Below are 17,097 nucleotides of genomic sequence, written 5' to 3' on the forward strand. Positions count from 1 at the left end.
CACAGTACAAATATTGATCACCGTCGTCAACACGTGGTCAATTTTCTCCATTTTACTCTTGTACTCCAGCCAGTTGCACTGTGTTTGTCAAAGGGAAGGATGCCATCCACCAAGCTGTGCACTGTGGAAACATCTGAAGTGCCAGAAATATTTAACAGCCTGTTTATTTTGGTTATCAATGCCCCCCCCCCCCCATATCTCATGAGTCTTAAATAGCAACTGAGAGGCAGTAATTAGTGAGAAAAAGCTCTAAGGAGAGATAATTGGGTTTAGTAGACATAGTTACAAGGAAGTAGGTTTAGTTGCAGGAATCTTGTGTCTGTCAGAGAGCCAATTAACGGCATCCGACTGGATCCAAAACATCCTTTGTAGAAACTGCTGCGAAGTCAGTGCTTAAATGAGTTGCATTTATGTTTTGGAAATACATTGAGGAAGGCATAGTGGACGTGAAAGGTTATTTTGATGGAAGTGTAAGAAATTATGTGGACAGTAAAGGCTTTTTAAAATGCTGTGTGCAACACTTACTCCTCTTCTTCTAGGATAAGGAAAGTTGGACAGTCTTGAGCTGCTTACATAATAAAACAGGCTTTAAGATTCAAGGGAGGCTTTACAGCATGGCAATAAATAACACATTTTGTATTGCTCTGGAAAAAAAATGGACGTTTGCTATATTTGGAACACAGTACACCTGCTCAGATTCAGCTCATAAATTATACCAACTTGCCAGCTTGGCATTTTTATATGCTAGACTCACCTGGAAATGTCTAGACTCACCTGAACAGAAAATACATGTATGACACACATTTTTTCCAGTCTTTTACAGACTTAATTTTAGTGAATTAATCATACTGTTTGTAATATTGTTATAATTCTGTTATCATTTACAGCTCTCATATCACTTCAAACCTATATGGCTTACTTTCTAGCATAGAACATAAAAAAAGATATTTTACAGAATGTCCATGCTGCTCTTTTACAGTCAAAGCAATGACCTGGGTCTATCTAGCTTAAATAATAACAAATAATAAAAAAAACACTGTGAAACACACAATATTCCAAGTCTACTGAAGCTATATCATAGTAAAAAATAGACAAAAAAGTGCCATTAGACATCATTGCAGTTTTATGTCATTTACATTACATCAAGATGTGCCAAATTTGAATATGCACAAATGCAAATGAGATTTTAGAAGCTTTTTTGATGTTTCTAATGTCTATCAGAAATTAATCGATAAAATCAGTGAAATTAAACACAGTAATGTTGACTGAAATATAATAGTTTATGAAATATTTGTTGTTGTATGTTTAATATAGCTTTTAAATTATTAATGTGATACTTGAGAGATAATCAACAGATTACCGAGTATCAAAATAATCATTAGTTACAGCCCTACACTCTTAAAAATAAAGGTTCTTTATTGCCATCGATGGTTCCGTGAAGAACTTTTAACATCCATGGAATCTCCATTGTACAAAAGATTCTTTATAGTGGGAAAAGGTTCTCTAACTTTTTAAAAAGTTCTTCACACTAAGAAAAGAACTGTTCACTGAAAGGTTCTTTGATGGTTCTTCTGTCGCATCGCTATGAAAAGCCCCTTTTGACCTTCATTTTTGGGAGTATATTACACATTTCATCCCAAAAAATATAAATGTCCAAACACCCAAGAACCCTCCACATTTCAAAAACATTCCTTTATTATAAATAAATTATTTGTATAAAAAATTGAATTGGCATGCTTCAACCATGGCATTTGCACACTCACAACCCGAGGTTATAGACCAGAGTAGCCAATACAAGAGACAAACGCATTTTCCAATGCAGGTCTGACACTGTGGGACAAGAATGAAAAATTTTCACAACCACAAAATACTTACAATTAGAATAACATGTAACATGGTCGACTCCAATATTTGTTGTTTCTTTAAACTTAGTATTTTTTTCTCTTACCCTTTTCCAGTGTCCCATTTATTGGCTGCCCACGTAAATGGCAGCTTTTGTCTCCTTTTTTTTTTTTTTTTTTGATGGCCGCCTAGGCTTTCTTATAAAATATCCAGGAAAAAAAAATCCAAGAGTCCATCCTCTTGTCTACAAACAACACTGATGTCTCATGCTTGGATTCCAGTCATTGGATCCTGTTTTGTCGGAGCCAGCCAGATCCATGCCAAACCATTTTCAGGATGTGCACTCATATGGCATGATTGGTGTAGCTGACGTAGGTTGTTTTTGTGGACGGTGCTGAAAAAGGAAACAGCCAGTTAAAGAAAACAGCAGTGTATCAGGAAAGAAAAAACAACTAAATTACTGCAAGAGATGAGAGAATTGTGGTATACTGAGTTAAGTCGGTTTGATTCTGAGTGACCATTACAATGAAATTTCCACTTCATTTCATGGATTGAAAATGATTTTTTGTCTTGCTTTCATTTAAAAGTGGGATGGAACAATTGAGAAAGTAATTACATTCTTTTGTCATGTCTTTATCTTGTGCCTTTTTGCAGAAAAGGTCTGGGCTGTGACATGTCATTCTCAAGAAGTCATTATGAAAAAATATCCATGGCAATGAAATAAAATCAAAATGAACACTTCTTTCAGACATTATTCACTCAGAATTATTCATTTTTGCAAACAGAAAATATCCACCTATACTTTCTGCCATCTTTCACCTTTATGTTGTTACAAATCCATATGAATTTCTGGTAACACTTTACAATAAGGTTCATTAGTTAACAACATTAGTAAACACGAACTGAGAATGAACAATACTTCCACAGCATTTCTTAGTTAATGTTCATTTCAGCATTTACTAATGCATTATTAAAATCACAAGTTGTGTTTGTTAACATTAGTTAATGTACTGTGAACTAACATGAATAAACAATGAACAACTGTATTTTCATTCATTAACATTAACAAAGATTAATAAATATTAATACATTAACTAATGTTAATAAATGACACCTTATTGTAAAGTGTTACTGAATTTCTTTCTTCAAAAGGTGAGTTTTTGAAGAATATCTCAGCACCTCTTGACAATATTATTAAAAAGTGAAGGCCCTAAAAAAAAAAGAAAGCACAAAAAATTTAAAAATGCCTCATATGACTCATACACTATATTCCAAGTCTTTTAATAGGTTGTGCGACAATCAGACTCAAATTTCATGGACAAAGGGTTATTTTCAATGCATTGTTTGAATCAGTTCACAAAACTGGTCTGAATTATGTGTTTGTATCGCACTAAATCAGTTATTCCACATTTTTCATGGTGCATTCAAAGAGACTGCATGAAACGAAAGCACATTATTAAACATTTCACCTTCGTGTTTCACACAAGAAAGAAAGTTCAGGGTTTTTGAACAACATCAGGTTCAGTAAATGATTCATTTTTGGGAAATTTAAACAACAACTGAATGAATGATTAAGGGCGGAATTTTCATTTTTGGGTGAATTATGCCTTTAAGGTTCAGTCACAATTACGGTTGTTCAGCGAATTTTGACAGGCGAAATCCAGTCATTTTAATAGGAATCAACAATTTCTTGTGAGGGTGAAAGATTTCTTCCATGCAGATTTCACAACAGGTTCAAGTTGGTCACATGGATTCATCGTGAAGAAAGCTGTTCAGTTTAAAAGTTCATACATCTCTACACTATCAACAACAAACAATGCACCTTTTTTGCTTGCAAAATTTCACTGATGCGACTTTAACATTTTAAGAATTGTCCTATTAATTGGTCCACAATGCTACTAATGACTAATACCTGTACAGAACTGACTCAAAATACTTATTGGCATATTTAATGTTGCCTAAATAGACAAAGTAATGCAGCATTTACAGTACACAAATTAAACATACTGAGAAACACCAAAACGTGTTTGTCCTCCAAATGGCATTCTCTGCTTATTCATTACATGCCACATTTGACTCTCATTACGAACTGGCCCAGTGTTAGAGCCCTTTAGCAGAAGGGTCACGGCACATTAGTGAGGGTCTGAACATTTGCATTAACTTTTACACAGTGCTGTGGACCTGCGCATGCTGCCCTTGCCCTGGCTAATGATCAGATCCCTCATGTAAAAGGTAACAACACACTGGCTGCTGAAATACAGTCTGCTGCCATGAGCTTGCAGCCAGTAATTCAGATTCCCCCAGACATCATTTTATATGAGATGTGAATCAAGCCTAAATGTTCCATCTAGTGTTAGCGTCAGACAATGCAGGCAGCATAGCTAATGAATTAGCAATGATATTCTAGTGAATGCATCCTTATCTGCTCCATTTCCTCACAATAAAAAGCTTCAGATGGCAAGATAAATATCAAAGAGTGTAAGCAATGCAAACACTGTAGAATAATCAGAGTTATCAGTTCATTAGCACAAAGATCATGTACAGCTTAGCCACCATTAAATGAATAGTTCACCCAAAAATGACATTTCGGTTCATAATATATTATAGGTTTACTTTTTTAAATACATTAATGTCATGTGGGTCAATGACACACCGTGTAAGGGAAAATAATTTTAAAAATCTAGTTTAAAATTAAATTTGTATTTATGTCGGTTTTAAAAACACTACTATCATTTTCAACAATTTTTTGTTTTGTTTAAATGGCTCTAAAAATGTCATATAGTTTAACCATCTCATTAATAACATATTTTTAGAGCTTGAATACAAGTATGTACACACATTATTATTATTATTTTTTTGTAAACAACATTTTAAAATAAGTATTATTAAATAAGCATTTTTACAAATATGTTGACTTATTAATTCGTATATATAAACGTTTTTAGGGAAGTCCACCATTCGCACCAAGTGCACCAAAAAAATCTAATTAAATAAAAAATGTAATTTATAAAAACAAATGTTTAAATATCTGAGACAGTGGTTCTCAACTGGGGGCCTCAAGATGGCTTAAAATGATTTAGAATAAGATCGAGGGAAAAAACACATTAAAATAAGCAAAAACAAGTAAAAATCTAAATTTTTGAATAACCAGGGTTCCCACAGTCCTGGACAAGCCATATAAATTTAAAACTCCATGGGTAGTTTATAATGAATATACATTTCTCTAGTTATGCCAAGGTCTAAAGGTAGAAATTATGAGTGAAAAATATTTGAAGAAAAAATCCTTTTCCATTCAATCTTGAATGATGAATGTCATGTAAATTCATTGGTTAAAAAGAGTGGAATCCTTGAAGAATATTTGGCTCTGAAACCGTCTGGAATCCTGAAATTTAATTTACATAAACTAGGAGTGTTGGATCTTCCAGCATCTTGTGGGCAATGGAGGGCCTCGAGGTTGAGAGCCATAATAAAATATTAAGCGAAAGGTTTTCTTTTCAAGAATTTCTGTCTTTTAATGAGGCTTTTTCCACCTTTAGGATATCAAGATATTTTTATAACCTTGAATTTTTTGGCTTTATGCCTCCCGATAAATCTCAAAATGAATTTCAATAGAAAAATTAAAATACATGAATTGCATTTTTAAATAAATTAAGAAAAAAAAGCATCATGTCATTGACCCACGTGCCAAATTAACATTAACAAACTGTACTTGATAGAGAAGACGTCTGTACTCACTACTATTGTCCACACTCTCACAGAGCTCGGTTTTCACCTCTCCATTGGGCCGTTCACTGGCCAGCTGGCTGAGCTTATTTGTCATGGTGGCAGCGGTGACGATGGCCTTGAAGCTGCGCTTGCGTTTGGGCACGTTCTGTTCTGGGTGCAGGATAATGATGTAGACTTTGGGCATGTAGAGCATCCCCAGAGACACGGACGCACTCAGGCTCAGAGAGACGGTCAGTGTGGCCGTCTGAATGTACATCTGGAGAGAAAAGAAGAGGGCGATATCAATGGCTACAGTATGGGTGACAAAACAATGTCGCCTTATAGGCAACAACAACAAAAAAAAAAACATTTTCTTGCTTATAAATGTCCTTGACAGCTACACTTGGTTTCTTAATGTGTCTTCAAAATAACTTTCTCCACCTCTGATGTGATTTTCTTCTTTCACTCGTATAACCAAGGCCAAAGCAACTAGATTTTTACATTTTTCTGATGTGGTGCTTGTCCACATTTGTCACTACTGCAAAACGAAATGTTTGCTCATTGCAATATGGTTGTTTTGGGTGGTTATAAGGCAGTTGTTTTTAGTGTTGGATGGTTGTTTTTAATGCTACATGGTTGGATTTATTGGCTGGATTTATTAAACATTACTAAACTTGATTTTCTTCCTTAAGAAAAAGGAAAGACTATTTTGTATTCCAAAAAATGCTTCTTAAGAACGTTCTTTTATGATCTTGTTCTTGTTCTAAGCTTGTTCTTAAAGCAAAACCTAAGAAGAATTCATCTTCTTAAAAAGAATCTTATTAAAAATCACCAAAAATAACTTTTTAAAGTCAAAAACCGTGATGCAGAGTGCTGAACCCCTGCCAAGCCATTCTGAGAACTTCTTAAGAATTATTCAAGGATTGCACTTATGAATATTCTTACTAACTTCTTGGAATTAATTTTAAGAATAACTTCATCAATCCAGCTGCTGGTTTCTAGAACTGGATTAAGATCTTCCTTAAGTGCAAATCTATGGGAATTTCTGCATTTTGTTTTATTTGTCCACCAGGTTAAAATAAATTGTTAAATGGCAATGGCACACCTCTCCACAACAAGTCGTTTAATGTATCATTCACATTTGAAGCACTTGGATAAGGTGTGTACCAAATTTAGGTTAGGGATTTGTTCTATGCTAATGTAAGCTAGATAGTTACATAACAAGTGATGAGTTATTGCTAATATTATTATGTTAGTGGATTATTTGAATGCACCTCAAGATCATACTCCAGTCATACTCGCACTCCAATCATATCTGATTTCAATAATGCTAACGTTTGCAAATTCACAAAACTTGAACCTAAGATGCAACCACACGCCCCGAGCAAGACAATTTAAAACGTCGATTCATCCTTGCCCACATCTGAGAGTTTGATAAATGGCTAACCTCGCTAACAAATATATTACTGCTTTCCTTACCTTGGGTGCGAGTGATCAGTAAGCTAACGAGCAGTAAATGATAACATATGCCTGCTGTGGGTGAAGCAGAAGATAAAGCTCTACACATGTATATTAAGAGAAATGGGGTGCTGAGAATGAATGAGCCCAGGTTTTTAGGTCAGGGGAGGAGAATCTAGAGCACCGCAGGAGGGTGTCACTCCGTACTACTGCTTAGATGAGACTGAAATCAAATTAACTGTATTGCTTAGTACTGACGTGGGCAAAGAGGTAAACACATCAGCAGAGGATTTCATGTACTGTCTTTCCGAGACAACAAAGCGCTGCCATCCTGTCAAGGAAATTTGACTGCGCACAATGCTCACTGAATCTCCCTTTGAATTGTAATTTAATTCAAGTCTAACCTTGTGACCCTGCTACCACTCTTTTGTGCAAGTCTCCATACTGCCAGTCAATAGAAAGAATGACAAGAAATGAAGAAAATTGAGAATACACTATAGCAGCTGTTGCAAAAGAAGTACTGCATTTTAACTAAAACAAGCAAAGGAGTTTTATGTCTTTAACATTCCTTAAAGAATGGTGATGTATTTTAGCTAGACCCTCTGTTGAAAAAACTATGCTATTTTTATGGATGGTTTTAAAGGGGTTTTGGCAACTTCTGTTCGGACTGGGAGACTATCTTGGAGACCATCTAAATTGGCTGAAAACACCAGCTAGACCAGCTTTGCCAAGCTGTGAGACCATCAAAAACCAGCTAAGGCCAGCAAAGTAGCTTAGGTTGGCTTAAGATGGCCTTTTCAATACTGTCATCAATGTAAAATATAGTCTGATTCAAGCTAAAAAAGCTGATTATTTGGGATGCTATCTGATGATGTTCTAAATGGCTGCTAAATGACTTGCTTTCAAGAAGGCTTTGATATTTTTTCATGTTATGTCAAATGTCATATATCTATGGAGCCCCTAAGGGGACGTGGTGATGGGAAGAATATGAGACTGGAGGAAAAATTATATTTCAATGTTTTTGAGTTCACTTGCAAAAGTATTGCATTCCCCCAAGAAACTTTGTTTCCTCATGAAGGCACTGAAATAAAGTTTTTCCTCTGAGCTCATATTATTTTCTTCACAAAAGGTTTGAGAGCAAAATGCAAAGTTTCTCAGAGGGAACGCAAAAGTTTTGCAAGAGAACCCAGTGGTATGGTGGAACAAAAACGTTTTGCAAGGGAACATCTCAGGTTATGCATGTTACCATGGTTCCCTGAGAAAGGGAACAAGACACTGCGTTCCTATAATGTCCTCAAGAGAATGCAGTACGAGTTCCCATTCGAAGGGGGAACATCTTGGTCTATGCATGTTTGGTTCCTCGAGAAGGGGAATGAGACACTATGTTCTCTTGTGGAAACTAGGGGTGTGCGATATATATCTTCTGCGATAATATCGTAATTGTTGTTTTAACGATGTGCGATTTGACATTTTCGGGTATTTTGCAAAAAACATTCAAAACACCCATACAGAATGCACGCATACATTACGTGAAGTCTAGACTAGTGCGTGTAAGCATTTAGAGTGTGTTCTTTCACTGCATGATTCCGTCTATTAAAATACATTTAGAATGATCACAAATTCAAGACACGATGACAGAAAATGTATATATTTATACCATTTCATATAGTTAATCAATTTCACACGAAAGAGTGCTGTTTTTTTCTTCAAAAATGACCATGATTACAAATGTGATATTGATTTTTACAACAGTTCAATAAACAAGAACTTAATTAAGAGACTTACGTTTCAGACACCATATTTCCTGTTTTTTCACTAATTTCGACAGCAAAAATAATTCCAAACAAAGCCACAACGCTGTTTTGCGTCTCTGGGCAACATGACTGTGTTTCGTTCCTGAATGAATCAACAGTTTAAATGATTTGGTTCAATCGCAATGACTCACTTATTAACAGTGACTTTCTGCCTCCTACTGGTGGTTTGAATTTCACATTTAAAGTATATTTTTATTATTTAAATAATTTCAAATATCTGTATTCAATGTTTTATGTTTAATATATCAAAAACATTATTATGCATTTGTAATTGCAGGTTAAATGCATTCCTGTACTGCATTAAACAGTGCCTAAATACATCTAAATGCCACTTAAGATAAGATGCAGCTTCTGTGTTTCCTCTGCATTGCAAAGATGAATTTTGTTGATACTGATTTAATTTGCTTGGTAACAGCCCAAACGTCTTATTATTCAAATTCACTGATTGTAAGTAATTCACTGATTGAAATGTAAGAATTTGACTCAAAAGATAATGGACACATTTAGAAAAAATGGGTTTATAAAGGTAAAAATGCACATAAAATGTAAAAATCAATTTAAACTTATTGGAAAAGATTAATTTCTATCAGTGTGACCTGACCACCACAGAATATGAAGAATATCAAAAACTTTAGTCAGCTGTCCATGGCAGTCCATAAGGTACCAGCACAATAACACACTCAGCAAAATATCGTCTAATTATCGTTATCGATAAAATCCCAGAAAATATCTAGATATTATTTTTTGTCAATATCGCACACCCACAGTGGACACTATAGAGATGCAGTGCGAGTTCCCATTCGAAGAGAAACCCAAAGTGTCTTGGGGCAATGGAAACGTTTGTGAGAGAATGCAAACATTTTGTGAAAGAACCCAAAAGATTTTGGGGGAACGCAAACATTTTGGGAGAGAATGCAGTCATTTTGCGAGAAAACCCAATGGTTCGCAGGGGAACGCAAAAGTTTTGTGAGAGAAAACTCAAAATCATTGAAATATAATTTTCCTTCCATCTCATTATTTTCTCATTACCATGTCCCTTTAGGGGCTCCATATACTGTATATAACATCACATATTGTGACAAATTCCAGAAGCTGAAAAATGGTTCAATTAAACATTTCCTTTTCTTTGTGTTTTCAGTTAGCCATTAGCAAGCTAACAGCTTGGCCTATTATCTCAGCATAGTGCTAGCTGCTTAAAAAATCTCCTATGATTAGTTTACTCTTTCTTAAGCCCAAAGAATACTTCAGTTTTGACACAAAGGCTTAATATATGCTACAGTCAATCACATAGCTTTATTATAACTGAAACAATGTTGCGTTTATCTTTCAACTCCCTCGCACAATCTCTTTTCAATGCAGACATCTGTTGTTCTATCTTGTTGTCTCCAGTAGATTGTTGTTGTTTTTCCATCTCATCCATTTCTTTTTTTGACTGTCAATCAATAAGCAGTGTTGCCAACTTGGGCTTGACTCTACCTTTACAAAAATTAACCATGGTTTGCTTTGCCATACTTCCAATGTTACTGTACCACTAGGATGAAAGATTTTATGAAGCATTCCTCATTTGTATGTCACTGTGGATAAAAGCGTCTGCCAAATGAATAAATGTAAATGTAGGCTATTTCAGCTACACCCATTAATAACAGGTGCATAAAATCAAGCACAAAGCCATGCAATCTCTGCAGAAAAACATTCAAATCGAATGAATGCTTCTTAATTGTATATATTTGCAGCAAAATTAGCACAAACGCATCAGGAATATACTGCATACCCCTATAGTGTATCCTGAAAAGCACTTGAGTGTGTTTTTATATTTTTATGTGCCTATTGTAATTCACAGCGTCAGTCAGCAGTACCAAAACAGCAGGGGTAAAGAAAGAAAACACACTCTCAAAAAGCCATACGAAGAAGTAAACTCCATTTAACTAAAGATCTTTGGGGAGCTTAAGTGGTTTAAAAATCAATGCCACAGCATGCAAGCGGTGAACGAATAAACACAACCAACTATATATAAACTGGAACTCATTCAAAATGTCCGTAAAACTGCAGATGACTCATCTAACTCTAATTACCCCCGGCAGGCATCCTTTCCTCATCTTTTCATCTGTTCCCCTCTATTCAACTGCACTGCAATGCAAAGTGAGGGTACTGACAGAAAAACCGATTGGTATAGTTCCTTCCCTCACTCCAGGACGTTTAACACAAGCAATCCCAATGCTAATGTACAATCGGCTCCCTTCAATGAGGAAATGCACAAGTATGCTGAAGAAACAGGACCGTTAATGCAGAAAATAAGCAGAAACGAGGAGGCGCAAGGTTCAAATTATACGCCATGCAGCTGTAAAGAAACTTCTGAGTTTTAATGAGCATAGAGTGAGGAGATGTGAATAAGAGAGACATGCCTCAATAAAATACTCATATCTGTGTCCTCATATTGCGGTTGCTCATTGCAATAATCTTTTTAACATCAGTGAGGGTGAAAGAAATAAGCCCGGGAGAGATAAGGGAAACGGGAAATACGCTCGGCGGATTTCTTTCCATTTGGACTCTTTTGTCATGCGGAGGAATGAAAAAACGGTCTGATTTGAGGGAAACAATTTCCTCTTTTACATAACTTTTAATTTAATACCACCCTGAGGGCCAGCTGTTTACCACAATGTTTGTTTTCATAGTGTTTGTTTCTCAAAATGAATGCTAGAGTGCTTTTATGCTAAATTCTGCGGTTCCGCTAATCCCTCGTGTATGTGAAGCCACCTCGCTGAGTAAAAATAGCCTATCATAACTCACTTATGCTAATCTGACTGAGATATGCTATCTAGCAGATGATAATTAAACACTGGAAAAGCTGAGAGGAAGATTTTGACATTTTGTACTATACATAGGCTAAAAAGCTTGATAATTTGCTCATCTAAAACATTATGTAAAATCAGGCTAAATGACACTGCAGCTCAATGAAAAACCTGTATAATTAAACGAGTACGATGACAAAAGCCTCACATTTGATAGCCAGAAATATACCTTATGAAAATAGAGACATAAAGGCTTGACCAATGCTTTGTGTTGCGTAACTACAATGTTAGCAAACTTGTTAGAAACCTGACTGGTGAAGAAGACAAGCTGCACTATAGCACCCTATGTGGCTAATCTTGGTTTACAGTGCATACTTGTGTTGGATTGTGCAGAACACAACATGTGAAATTGTGCTTGTATCCTGGCAGATCTAATGTAAGGTTTTGCGCATTAAGATCCACTGTCTATTGTTAATAGTGTAGCGATGTATGAAGCACAGTTTACAGAATTACAAATTGACTTTCAAACCAAACAGCTTTCAGTTGGTCAACTTGAACCTGTTGCGAAATTTGCACGGGGACATGTTTCCTGATTGCATGGATCCCAATTAAAATTACCTGTATTTCGCCAGCAAAAAATTACTGAATAGCAACAGATGTTACCGCACCTTAAGAGTGTAGTGGTTTAATGAAAGTTCAATGCTTAACTGTGTTTGTTATTCCTAAGAGGATGTTATAGCTTATGCAACACCATTTTCTAAAAACTGAAAACTTTTTAAGCATTTTGGCCATTCATTTACATGAAAACGGTGGCCTTAAAACACAAACTTTTGAAAATGGGTTTCAAAGTGCATGTTTTTGAAAACAATACCAATATCATTGTGTAAAATACAAAAACGCAAATTTGTGAAAATGGTGACATCATGCACATGCGTATTACTTTGTGTTTAATCAATAATTGACAACCAAAACAAAAGAACCACGCAGTTGGTGAATATTTTTTGCAACACTGACCAACTGAAAGCTGCTTTCTTAGGGTACGTTTACACGACAACAATGTACTAAAAATTGAAACGTTTTTCCCATCGTACCCATTTAATACAGGTTGGACTGTGTTTGTGCATTCATAATACAGCATTTTAGATGTTTTTGTTCAAAGTGAACAGGGAACATTTTGACCAATGTTGTCGTCTGTATGCAAAACTTTTCAAAAACACTGCGGAAAAACTTTTACATTTTTAGTACATTGTTGTCGTGTAAACGTACCCTAAGAAAGCAGCTTTCAGTTGGTCAATGCGGCAAAAAATATTCACCAACTGTATGGTTCTTACTGGATTTTGCCTGTGAAAATTTGCCCAGCAACGGTAATTGTGACCACACCTTAATATTTGGGCTTAATTCATATTTTAATTATCTTAACATATAGGGCCAGTTTTACTAAGCAGGGCAAATTAGCGTGAGAGCGCAATTCCAAAACAGCGCCGATGGGTGTGGAAATTTCTGCGTGTGATTTACTTACAAAGCGGAAATTTAAGAATACAGATGCAACATCTAATTTACATATCGACCAACACAATATACCAAGCGCAGCGCAAATTAGTGTAGTCACAAATAAAGAACAAAGAAATAAAGAAGCCACAGTACATTGAAAAGAACCAGAGGCCAAAAAATGAAGGTTTGCTAGAAGTTTTGATAGTCCTGGTATTGCGTGACTCCTAGTTGAGGGTTCCAAGTCGTCTTTTATTTCCTGAAGCAAATAAAAAATAACGTGGCTTGGCAAACGATATGTTCGGATAATGTGTTCTTCTGGCATTCAAAATAAATTAATATGTGTGCAACAATAATTGCAGCCATTTCAAGCGCAAAGTAGTTTAAGACATGCTTTTTTGGGCGTTAAATAATAAAGTAATTTGACGAGCGCAAACGATAGTAAAACGTGTTGCGTGATTCATTTGAATTCTCTCCTCCCATAACTTTGGCGTCTGAAAGGGACACTCCTACAAATGCATATTTAATAAGGTCAGGCGCAAAAATAACTATGTCTACGCCTTTTTAACGCTAATTCTTCACTGCGTCTTTAGTAAAACCTGACAGTACTATTTTAACGCCAAAAGATGGTTTGCGCTGGCACAAGCTGTTAGTAAAACTGGCCCATAGTCTTTGCACATTCTTCTTGTAAACAGTGGGCGGATTCTCATGTGTGACCATCCCAGCATAAATACGTCACTCGAGAGATTGTGAACTAAACCGAGCTATATGAAGTAGGTATAGTAGGTAAAAAGTATATGATTTTTCATTTTCACTTTAAAAATGACTGATCGCTTTGCTAGAGAAGAACCTTAATTGTTGGTTGGGGTCGTGTAGATTATGTTAATGCTGCCCATATATAGATTTTGGACCGTCAGAAATGGTCTATGTTGAGCCCTGTTTACTTGCATTAGATGGAGAAAAATCCTGGAATGTTTCCCTCCAAAATATTAATTCCTCTTTGGCTGAAGAAACAAAGTCTTACACATCTTGGATGGCTTGGTGGTGATTAAATAATCAGGAAATTTGCCGGCGCACTGCCCACAAGAAACCATCTAAATGTTAATAGGGTGAGGTGATTAGTGCATGTAAACCAGATGCATTTAGTCTTGGTGCTCATGTGGATAACCCAGGTTCAAGTCTGACCCATGACATGTTCTCAACCAATTATTAACTTACTGATATTGTACACTCTCTAGTGTCAAGGATGAAAAAAGCAAATACCTAAAGGTTTAGCATTTGCTGCATTCAAAACACATACTGAGGTGGATTTGAAGCCGCTAACCCCCTCTCGTCATTTTCAATAGGTTGGCACAATGGATTACAAACAATCAAGTTGATTGGCAGGTATTTTGTCTGCAATGGAAACTATCCAAGGGATAATCTATTGTAATGAGCCTCATGCATGTCACATGCCGGGAACATTTTAAGTGGGAAAATGCCAATTCGATCAATGTCAATGTGCTTCAAATCCCTTTTGCTAATTACTACATTGAATCGCTCCATGAACTAATTCTGTGTTGCATGCACAACTGGATTCAATAGCATGTCGGGCTTTTCATAGGTGTGTTGCCTTCAAAAATGTCTCTGCTCAGCAGTAGATTTAGAACATAGCATTAGTGTCAAAAATACAGGTTATTAAAGCTGTAAGGTTACTAAATGTTGTAAACACAAACACACAATCACAAAATGATAGAATGCTAGGAAATGTCCTTTCAGCAGGGACATTATGATCAAACTAAATATGTTAAGGGATAACAAATAGCTAGCCAGTCATTATTTCAAAATAAATCCAACAGCAGTGCCGGTCAAACCATTACACTACACAGGCGACTGCTTAGAACACCATCACTTGGGATTTATTCACTTTGATGAGCAAGTTGATGAGAAACTTCAATAGTTGAGATGAGAAAGATTCTCGCCCAGTGCAGGGATTTCAAACTGGTGCCTGTGGAAAATTTGAGAATAAAAAAATGTCTTTATCAAAAGTTTTTTTTATTTTTTTCTAAACTATAATAGTAAACTGGAAATATATGGAACTAAAATGAATTAATATGTGTGTTTGTGTTTGTGTGTGTGTGTATATTTCAACACACACACACACACACATATATATATATATATATATATAGATAGATAGATAGATAGATAGATAGATACAGTATATACATACACACATTTTATTTCAATTAAAATGCAATTAATGCAATTACTTTGTATTAAATTGTTTAAAAAAACAAAAACAAAAAAGCCCCCTTAACATAAAGTTTTAATTTTCCAGATAATATTTTAATAATTTAATGCTTTTTGCATCGTAACAACATACATATATATCAGTTATCTGATTTAGCATAATATGACACAGGTGAGCAGAAGAGTCTTTTATCACCCTGACGAGGATTTATTTTATGACAATGACCAGCTGACTGCACATTATCCCACTTAATACCTGGCTTCTTACCAAATAAATGAAGAAACAAACATAATATTTATTTATTATATGAGGAAAAGTGATAGCAGACATGAAACATGCTAAGTAGCAAAACCGAATGCACAGGCAGTTATACAGTTTAGTGGTCATCATTCAATAAAACTACAGAATGCAGCCATTGACATCCAAAATCAGGTATTCCAGAGCGCTGTCCGTATAAAAAATATAAATAGATAGAGAACCATCCATGCTAACAGAAAGCAGTTAGGTCAACAAGTTCAACTCCATCTCTAGCTGTTATATCTTGAGAAAATCATGTTGTCGAGCTCTTGGAGATGAATTCTTAATGAGCATTGCTTTCAATCCTCAGTTTTTGCACAATTTGTCCTTTAACATAACACTTGACATCAATATCTGACAGCAAATCTTTGCAGGAGGAAATCTCAACTCATGTCACAGACATTAGACATGCAGAGAAGACTGTGTTTTAAATCCTGGCTTCTCTCGGCAGCACTAATGAGCACTGGACAGAAATACATCCTGGTGCAGAAAGAACAGAGGGTTCAGCCTGCAGTCTGCAGACCACCACTGAAGTCTTCAACATTATAAGACCCACACTGGCCTGGACTGACAGAGGCAGCGCGCTCTATTTATGGCCCATTAACAGCAGCACTATTCCTCCGGGTCATGTTTGATCATCTCCATATATCTGATAATGAGCATCTCTTAGATGAGTGCAAAGACCTAAAAGTCTAACAAGGACTGTGTGCTGACTGTGTGCTGATGGCGCTGCCAGTGATGAGATGATATAGATGATCCTCATCTGTTCACTTCATCATGTTGGCACAACAACAAGAAAGAGGTACGCAAAGATAGATAATGACAGTAGTGACAATATCACTAAATATTAGTATAAAATGCTGTATATGGATGTACCTGGTGTACAAGCGTTTTAAAAGCCTTGAAATTATAGACATTTTAAGATGATTTTACCCAAAAAGGCTGTATAATAATAAATAAAATCAATAGAAATATTATTTAATGATTTATCACTTTTAAACAGTATATGGCGCTGCTCCTAAATGAATGTTGTGTGGTTAACTCAGGGTGACGATGACACACACACTTTGGTGCCAATATGCCCAAGATTTTTCATATCTTCTGACCACTAGGTGGCACTGTGCCAAAACTGTGCAGGTAACCTCAGGTCATGGTTTTCATAACAAACTCCATGTTTGGTCTGAACACGATAAAGCATTGAGGAGATATAGCCTCATGTCCATTTTGGCGAGCTCTTCATCAAATTAATTTGTGCATTATTTGAAAATGGTTGGGTCTATCAGAAAGCTCTTGATAACTTTTTGTTTGTCTGTATCAATTTTGGTGAAAACTGGACAAACCATCTAGGAACAGTTTGGAAAAAGTAGCTTTTTTACGTAATGTCAAATATTTAACGAACGGTTTGATTGACTGCAGTGGTTCTAGAGGCAAAGTTGTTCAGAATGAGGAGATCTAACATATGATATAAATA

The 17,097-nt window shown here is 35.8% G+C and overlaps 1 protein-coding gene across 4 annotated transcripts in view; it reads right to left on the reverse strand.

Annotated features, from left to right (window-relative positions):
- Positions 1 to 1,393: 1,393 nt before the first annotated feature.
- The window catches only part of grm8b (glutamate receptor, metabotropic 8b), a 164,244-nt gene continuing 148,540 nt past the window's right edge, over positions 1,394 to 17,097 (reverse strand). For 3 of the 4 annotated variants that reach the window (XM_058767697.1, XM_058767694.1, XM_058767696.1), the window contains 2 exons: positions 5,578 to 5,824; positions 1,394 to 2,236 (listed from right to left, as the gene is read on the reverse strand). In XM_058767697.1, the coding sequence (XP_058623680.1) occupies positions 2,187 to 2,236; positions 5,578 to 5,824 (297 nt within the window). In that variant the 3' untranslated portion in view covers positions 1,394 to 2,186. Of the gene's footprint in view, positions 2,237 to 5,577; positions 5,825 to 16,332; positions 16,397 to 17,097 lie in introns of those variants that run through there. The other variant, XM_058767695.1, reaches the window with a different exon arrangement.

The sequence above is a fragment of the Onychostoma macrolepis genome, chromosome 25, assembly GCF_012432095.1.
Source record: "Onychostoma macrolepis isolate SWU-2019 chromosome 25, ASM1243209v1, whole genome shotgun sequence".
NCBI lineage: Eukaryota > Metazoa > Chordata > Actinopteri > Cypriniformes > Cyprinidae > Onychostoma > Onychostoma macrolepis.